The sequence below is a fragment of the Ambystoma mexicanum genome, chromosome 1p (assembly GCF_040938575.1).
Source record: "Ambystoma mexicanum isolate Mex_15411 chromosome 1p, UKY_AmexF1_1, whole genome shotgun sequence".
In the NCBI taxonomy this organism is placed as follows: domain Eukaryota; kingdom Metazoa; phylum Chordata; class Amphibia; order Caudata; family Ambystomatidae; genus Ambystoma; species Ambystoma mexicanum.
The window spans coordinates 426,551,916-426,560,776 of record NC_090921.1 but is presented as its reverse complement, the minus strand read 5'-3'; the positions used below and the strand labels follow the sequence as shown (position 1 = coordinate 426,560,776).

Here is an 8,861-nt window from a genome sequence, read left to right as displayed (position 1 = left end):
GTCCCTCCCAGGTGGTCCAGAATGTTGGCAAGTATCTGCAAATGCTGACATTTTAGCTCACACCACCTGCTGTTAGTCTAATGCTGTCATGGCATGTTAGTATGCATGATGTCATGTGAGACTAATTTGCACAGATGCTTAAATTGCAAAAATACGTTTTTATTGAATATACAGAAAATATATAATCTTGCAAACGCAGAAGGCAACCGATCGTTTCAGCAAACAGCGTGCTACTACGGGCGGGGATGTTGCCAGACAGAGAACAGCGCCAGGCGACTGATAACGGCTGTTTTGCCTGATTTGTCGACTGGATATAACAAATAATTGCCAAACTGAAATGAAGGCATCTTAGATATGTTTGAAAAGGGAGAAACGAGAAAAAGAGAAAATGTTCAAGCAGTTGTTCTTACTATTAAGGCAACATTCATTTCAGGGTTCGTGTATTTTGCCTTCGCAAGATGTCCGTCGAGTGCGGACTCAATAAGAAAAGGCTCTACTCGCTTTCAATATTAAACGGATTCCCTAGAGCACCGTCCCAAGTGTCCGCCCTCTTTTAAAAGCAAAAATAGCAGAACTTCCGTGATAGGGGGAGGGTTTTACAGTTACAAGCACAAACAAAACATTAAATCACTTTTATTTTCTGATATAATGAAGGAAATGTTTAAAATATATTCAGATAAGAATCAATGTTATTATCTATATAAAAATAGAATTTACGATTGCGTAATTCACAGATATTTCGTAACATTTTAGTAAGTGTAATTTCTATGAAACTCTTTCAAAATTGATAAAAAAAATACTAAGGAGTTGATGTTGTGCGCAGGAAAATGTATTTTTCAAGATGGCCGCTACACCAGTAGTCTCAATGGGCTTTGAACTCTAACTACTCTACGTACTGTGCCTGCTGTACAACGTGCATCGATAATGCTAAAGTCCTCTGTCTCGTTGTTTTTCCACTGTCACTTCGGTGCTGGTTATGAGAAGCAAGCAGAGGCAGCTGTCAGAGACCCATACCTAGCCTGTCATGGGGGGCGCGGCCCTTGTAAACGTGTTGGAGTCCTATAGGGGCAGAGACAGGCTGGTGAGTTCAGGGGTCACCATGCTGTCAGCAGGGGTCCCGATTTGGGATGTTCAACTGTCCCCACATTCGTGGATAAGTCACATCCTGTGCATGGGAAATGTGAATGCTCTTTTTGTGAGGAGGGTCTAGCGTTATTAGTCAACACTCCACTTATTGAATAGTTTGTCTTTTTGGAGAGGGGAAGTTGAGAGGACAGGCAAAAGGGGGCTGAGACGCAGGGGTAGAAAAAGTAGCATTCTTTTCTATATAATGCTCCAGTATGTAAAAATCAGGTGTTCATTCCCCTGCTGATATTTTCTAGACAGTAAATGCTAGTCACTATTGAAATCAGAATGTATTTCTTAATCTAAATATATTTTCTGTTTCGGCAACCCTTTCCCTACATAGGTAATTTAAAAGTTGCATTAGTCATTTCAGCGTGATTGCAAATAATCACAACCTTCCTAGTCAAAATTAAAGATTGATTAAGCAAGCAAACTTATTCCAAAATGCATCTACTAAGCCCCAGCCAAGCAAACAATAAGGTGCGAAAAATGTAAATTAGCTAAAAACAGTGAACGTTTTCTAAGCAGTTTGCGCAGAGCTTAAAGAGAATTATGTCCACTCTTCCTCGTCCCAGTACTTACCTCATGAGGCCCCTGCCTCATGACACAGGATCTTCTTTTATTCCTTTGAATCCCTATAACTCCTCCCCCATAACCACATGACTCAGTTTAATTTTTCCTGGCTCTGGCAGGTTGGACTTTTTTTCCCGGCGCACACCGATTGCTGGCCCCCTGGTGGGGCTTTGTGGCAGGGCCTTCGGCTCCCTCAGGTGCGGCAATGCTCCTCGGCTCCCTGCAGTTGAGCAGGATTGCCTTGCCCGGTTTTCTGCGCGGCTGTGCCCGGCGCAGGGAATCATGGCCTGGGTCTTTGGATCTCCAGAATGGCGGGCCCGGGTTGAGGTAAGGAGTTGGGGGTATGATTCTCCTGCCGGTGTGGCCAAGCGTTCCCAGACAGCTGGCATACCTCTCAACTCACACGCTTTTGGCGGGTGTCACCCGCCTTGTAAAGGGCTGACTCACCCGCCAAGACTCCTGCACGCCCATTCATTCCAATGGGCGTCTCACCCGCCAAAAACAAAATCGGGTGACCTCACCCGCCTTTGTAAAACAAAGGGTTGAGAGCTATGCAGCTGGGCGCAGATTACTGGCTCCTTTTGATAATTTCTCCCGACGTTGATCCGGAGGTGGGTGGGCTGTACCTCTGGTGGTACGTAGCAGTGTTACCATGGGGATTGATGTTTGTTTCCCTATTGGTTAATGTTTTTTGGCCTCTTTTTAAATGTAGGAGTGGCAAGTTAGTATTCTGTTGTCTGTGAAGCCTTGGATCATAGTACAGAGGACAGACAAAAAAGGTTTTGCAGCCTTAAGGCAATCTGATAGCGAGCTCTTAGTGTAAGCTATCTTAATTCTGGTTTGTTTCTGTGGCTGCAACCGTGTGGTGATTAACACATTGAGGCTGCCTGATGTAATGAATAATACTAGCAGTTTAAATCATCTGAAGTTGTGCTTAATGAAATCAATCACATCAATTTATTGTTTAACATACTCAGATTGAGTTCTTAATTGATTGATGATTTTTCAAAGTTCTGTAGTTTCAAAGTTCTGTAGTTTATCTCTTGTAGAGGCCACTCGGTAATACATTATCCTTTAATGTTCTCTCTGTCTTGGTTGCTTCAATTTTCTTGAGAGTCTCACTTTTGGATTACTAAGATGTTGCTTCACATCAAGTAACAATGATTACAAAATTGATTGATTTGTTTTAGTTCCTTGTTATTGAAATTTGATGTTACTTCACATCAGTGGCACCATTTGCTGTTCTTTATTGCTTAAGCTTCTTGTTTTACAAAGTCCTTCTATTCAATGCAAACTCTAGTGCCAATTACAAATGGTGGTTGTTGTTATGAGTTTACTTTGTTGCTTCCGATTTAGATGTTATGCCTCTTAGTAGCTTTTCAGTTTATGGTAGTGCCTCTTTATAATCCCACTCTGGTCGCTGTTTTTGGGAAAACTCGCCATGGGTAAACATTCTGCAAAGCGCAGGCATCTGGTCCTGTCTTCTTCATCTTCCTCTTCACCTAAGTTGTACAGGAGAAGAAAGAAGAAGGCAAATGTTTTTCCCTGACCAGAAACGAGTTAAGGACGCTGATTAAGAGTCATGGAGGGAGTTGCAGCTATGCGCATTGCCACAAGCACCGGCGTCTGTCTTCCTCTTCTTCTGGCACTGAGTCCTTGGCCTCTTCCTTTTCCTCATTGGCTGATCCAGAAGGGAAATATCTGGACAGGGAGGGAGTGGAGGAGATGCTTGCTCAAGTTGGTGACTGTATGGGGTTTTCAGAGCCCCTGTACCGGTGGAGGGCACTGACCCTTCTATTGGCCAGTATAGGCATACCCCTAGGATGGGGTTACCGTTGGTATCTGATATCCGGGATAAAATCCTTTGAAGGTTCATGCAGGGGCACATCTGGCCCTTAATGCGCATATCTACGGTTCCTACACGGCTGAAACAGTGCTAAATGCGTTCAGAATATTGAAAAAGGCTCTTGCCGGGCGTTCTGATTGTGCCCCTTTACTATCAGAAATGCAGAGACAGGTTGAACCTTTGTCCGATCTGGCTTTTGATGGGGTGCGTGGCTCGGCCGTGGCCATGGGGGCTGGTGTGTCTGCCCAGAGGCGTGTGCATCTGCGGGATTGAAAAATGGATGGTTCTTAGAAGGCGGCTGCCCTGAAACTTGCTTTTGATGGGTCCAAACTTTTTGGGCATTCACTTGAGGATAAAGTGCATAGTGTTTAGGGCTGACAAATATGCTGACAAATTGCAACGCAAGCCTGCTTTGACGGTCAAAAGATCTTCCTCTAGTGCTGGTGCGATGACTGGCAGGTCTTTCCCTTGCTTCTCATCTCATTCTTTTCGGAGAGCGAGGGGGGGTTGGGGTCCTCTACACTTTTCGTGTCCTGGCCCGGTATAGTCCTGACGGTTTGGACATGCTGGTAGGCGGGCGGCTCCGGCAGTTTTTTTTCAGTATGGGAACGATGGTGCTCGGATTCCTGGGTTCTGGACACAGTTCGGATGGGTTATCAAGTATTTTTCCAGTCTCCACCTGTCCAGGTTTGCATGGTTAGTACTGTGGTTCCCAGGTCACGGACCAAGAGGGGTTGGCTATGGTAACCGCTCTCTCCGAATTGTTGTTGAAAGCAGCCAACATGCCCGTTCCTCTCCCTGTTCAGGGTCAGGGTTTCTACTCGTGGGTGTTCCTGGTCCCCAAACCTTTAGGGAAGTATCGCCAAATTCTGGACCTCAAGGCCCTGAACTGGTTTGTCCGGGAGGAACATTTCAAAATGGAGTCTTTGCGGAAAATTCTTCCAATGTTGTACAGGGGGAATTGGATGGCATCTCCGGATCTCCAGGATGCTTAGTATCACATGGCTCTCCGCCCCTGGCACATGAAGTTCTACCATTTTGCAGTGGGAACTTGGACGATTGGTTGATCAAGGCATCCTGCCGGCAGACTGTCATGACTCATCTCCAATTGGTCTTCCAGGCATTGCAGGACTGGGTATTCCTGGTGAACTGGTATAAGTCTCAGCTGGAGTTTTCTCGGGATCTAGTTTTCATCGGGGCACAGATTTGCCCCAGGATAGGGAGGGTGTTCTTGTCCCAGGAAAGGGTCCATCGCTTTCTGGCTGTTCTAGGCAGGTTTCTCACGAGGCAGTATGTCTCGGCTCACCTATCGCTCAAGTTGCAGGAGCACATGGCATCTTGCGTGTTTCGGGTTCCTTGGGCCTGTCTTCATTTATGTCCTCTGGTGTCTTATCTTTTCTCCCACTGGCTCCTGACGTCTCAAGTTTGCAAGGCTTTGATTCCAGTGTCCCCAGCGCTGCGGGACTCCCTGCTGTGGTGGTTGGGGATTCCGAATGTCAGGGCAGGGGGGGGCAACATTGGGGGTCCTCTCAGCTGAAGGGTTGTGGGATCCGGAGGAGAGCCGTCGATCATCCAATTGGCGAGAGTTGTGTGCCATTCTCCGGACTCTGGTGTACTTCAAGGTGTTTCTGGAAGGCCGGGTAGTTTTGGTCCGGGCGGACAATACGAAGGCCTCGTCAACCGCCAAGGGGGTTCCGGCCGCTCCTTGAATGCTCTGGCGGCTCAGATAGGTTCTTGAGGGAATCGCATCTGGTGTCCCTAGGGGTCTCACATGTCAGGGGGTTGGACAATGTTCAAGCTAAACTTCTCAACCGCCGGTTTCCCTCCTCTGCGGAACTGGTTCTGTCGGACCAGGTCTTTGCCGAGATCTGTGTCAGATTCAGGACCCCTGTTCTAGATCTGTTTGCGTCTCCAGCCTCGGTAAAGGGTCCTCTCTTCTGCTCTCGGTTTCAGGGCGAGGGGGCTTGCGGAGTGGACACCCTCGCGGTGCAGTGGCCTCGGGGTTTCCTTTATGCTTTTCTGCTTCTTCCCCTTCTGCCCCGGGTGATTCAGCGCATCAATGTCCAGGGTGACTGTGTTGTTGATAGCCTCGTTGTGCCCCCCCCCCCGGATTTGGTTCCCCTTTCTGTTGGAGCTTCAGTCCCGGGAGCCTTGGCTGGTTCCGAAGTGGCCTTGTCCCCTTCAGGGGGGTCTGAGGTTGGGAGTCCGATGGATTCAATGGGCAGTGTTGCTATTGCACGGCCTAGGTTGATGTCTTGGGGTTTTCGGGTCCTGTGGTCGAGTCTATAATGAATGCTCGTAGACCCTCTACTCTGAAGGTGTATGGCAGGCATTGGGGCCATTTCCGGGGCTGGTGTGGGCAGTCTGGGATCCCTCCCCTGCGTGCTGATCTCCCTGCTATCCTCCAATTCCTCCAGGAGGGTTTTGACAAAGGCTTGGAGGTCTACACGCTTCGTTCTCAATGGGCTTCCATTAAATTCCTCTTCATGGACTCTGATGGCCACCTGGATGTGGAGGTGTTGGTGGGGAAGTTGTTCCGGGGTTTTTCTTCTTCCCCTCCCTGTGCTTATAAGGGGCTTCCCCCTTTGGACCTCCCTCTTTTCTTACGGTTCCTTCAGGGGCCTCCCTTCGATCCCATTTCTGTGATTGACATCAAACATCTTACGCTGAAGATTGCTTTTCTTATTGCTAACACTTCTGCCTGTAGGCTGGGGGAGATTGGGGCTCTATTGTGTCACCTCCCTTTGCTGAGGGTGCTGCCGTACTCAGTGGTGTTGAGGTGTGATCTGAAGTTCCTTCCTAAAGTTGTGTCTCGGTTTCACACCTCTCAGGATTTGGTTCTCCCTGCATTTTTTCACGATCCACAGACGCCAGAGGAGGTGGCTTGGTACGCCATTGATGTGCAGCGGGCTGTGTTGAAGTATTTGGCGCAGACTGCCCTCTTATGCAAATCTGATAGTCTACTGGTTACTTTTGGCCCTACTGGTGCAGGTCGCAAGGCCTCGGTGATCCCCATTGTCCGTTGTATAAGGGCAGCTGTCTCCATGGCCTATGTGGTGGCTGGGCTCTCTCTGCCCGCACAAATTCCGGGATGGTCCACCAGGGGTTTGGCGGGTTCCTGGGCTGATGCAAGGCGGGTTTCTCTACAGGAGATTTGTAGAGCTGCCACCTGGGATGATGAAAGTACTTTCATCAACCACTATCGGTTGAATGTCTTCCTTTGGGGTTGGAATTTTGTCAGTGGGGATGTGATTCTGGAGTTATTAAAGGTATGTGTTTTCTGCACTGTTTTTGGCTCTGTGTCTCATTGGAACCTTTTCCCCGGTGCTGTAATGGTATGCCTCATGAGGTAAGTACTTGGACGAGGAAGAGTGGACGTGGAGGTAATTCTCTGATTACTTAACGGCAATCTTCATTACTCCTAGTCCTACTCTTCCTTGTCACAGTACTCCCTCCGGGGAAGGTCCCATGCTCCGGCTTGGTAATATGAAACTGAGTGATGTGGTTATGTGGGAGGAGTTTTAGGCATTCAAAGAAATAAAGGAAGGTCCTGTGTCTGGGTCCTCATGAGGTAAGTACTGTGACGAGGAAGAGCAGGACCAGGAGTAATAAAGATTACCGGTAAGTAATCGGAGCATCAATGAAATGCTCGTAGAAGAGAAATAGTTACCACTCCTCGGTAGCTTATTTTAAAACGTTCCCTCTACTCTTTGATAAGCCAGCGCTTGAGAAGTTTTGAGCAAGTATTTCTCTTAATGTACAGCTGTGTGGGTTGAAATATGATGTAAAGCAGTCTTGCACAGTGCACTTCTGCCACTTTTTTGAAATAAGTTTCTAGACGATATTCTGCAAAGGGTGAAAAACTAGAACGTGCTTCCATACCACAGACCCAGTCCAACAATATAAAGCCATTGATATATAAACAAAAGCTGGTATTATTAACTTGTAAATAATATTCTTTAAAGAAGTAACTATGCACAGCAATCTAATCAACAACATTGCGAAAAAGTTACTTTAATTATCGCATGTATATCTTTGTTGCCCAAATAGCACACACTCCTAGATAGTGCTGCTGTAAAAGCTTTTATTTCTGTTGCAGAATTCAGATTTTCCATACTATCTTTCAGGAAAGTTATAATTCTACTAAAGACATGGAGGTGAAGTATTATGCTTATCACTTTACTTTACTACTCAAACAGCAATGAATAATAAACCAGTTTCAATCAAAACAAAACACAAAAGAACTACCTGGAAAATGATAGTCTCTTTGTTGTTGAAACTTGACTGCTCCCAATACTAATCCACATGACACTGTCCACCAATCCAGGATGCGACTCTCCACATAAACCTCAAGCCCCTCTCTACGCTTTTTCTTTCTCTGCTCTATGCGGACTCCTGTAGCAACTGTAACGCAAACTACTTTTTTACTATTTTCAACAGCCTACAGGTTTAGCCTCTGCACCTGGAGAGAGAGATAATTGATACTTGCATTCATGGATATATCTCTGTGACTAGGGCCTGGTTTCTTCAGAGTCATACAGGGGCCAGACCACCCCCACTAGCCCGTCAGCATCCTTTGCCAGCATTTGCCCTTGGGCTCCCTTTCCTGGACTAGCCCAACTTGGTCCTCCCTGTCCACCTCACTCATTCTCCCTTCTCCACATCTTCCCATGGCTCTCGCAACCTTGGCCCGCCCAGCAGTTGCCTGCCCTACCATTGTGGGTAACCCACTCCTGCACTTCTCCCTTTACTCTCTCCCTCTTGCACTTACCATCTTGTCATTCACTTGCACGATAGGATTATCACAAGGCCAATATAACTGTTTTTTGTTGTTCTACTTATTTGATTCCCAAGTGCCCACATGCCCCCACCCCCATCTTGTCTTGTGGTGTCTGGAAACACCTGTGTATAGGTGCTATACTAATGTCCAATAAAATCAAAAATTAAAAGAGAACCCATCAAGAGGACAATTGCATATACAGTCACCCTAGGGCTTCCCCAGTTTTGTTGGCTGCTCTTGTGATACTGGTGTATAGCCTCAACCTCGCTATGCTCACCCTCATTAGCAGGCTAGCAATTGCGCGAGTGGGATAATACTTCACCTACATGTCTTTAATAGAAATATGGTTTTCCTGAACGATAGTATGGAAAATCCGAGTTCTATGTCAAGACCCGAAGGCTCACATTATGCCTGTTGAAAGCTTACTTACCACCAACAAAGTTACTTGGTCAATTGGTTTAAAATAAAAGGTGTTAAAAGTGGAGTCATTATACCAATCTGCGGCCATCATGATGTCATGTATGCTAGAGAAGGCTT

General features: G+C 46.7%; 1 protein-coding gene across 2 annotated transcripts in view; it reads left to right on the top strand.

Annotated features, from left to right (window-relative positions):
- The first annotated feature begins 861 nt into the window (after positions 1-861).
- PEX11G (peroxisomal biogenesis factor 11 gamma) overlaps positions 862-8,861 on the top strand; it is a 221,962-nt gene continuing 213,962 nt past the window's right edge. The window contains exon 1 of one of the 2 annotated variants that reach the window (XM_069649240.1): positions 862-1,081. In XM_069649240.1, the coding sequence (XP_069505341.1) occupies positions 1,025-1,081 (57 nt within the window). In that variant the 5' untranslated portion in view covers positions 862-1,024. Of the gene's footprint in view, positions 1,082-1,804; positions 2,026-8,861 lie in introns of those variants that run through there. The other variant, XM_069649241.1, reaches the window with a different exon arrangement.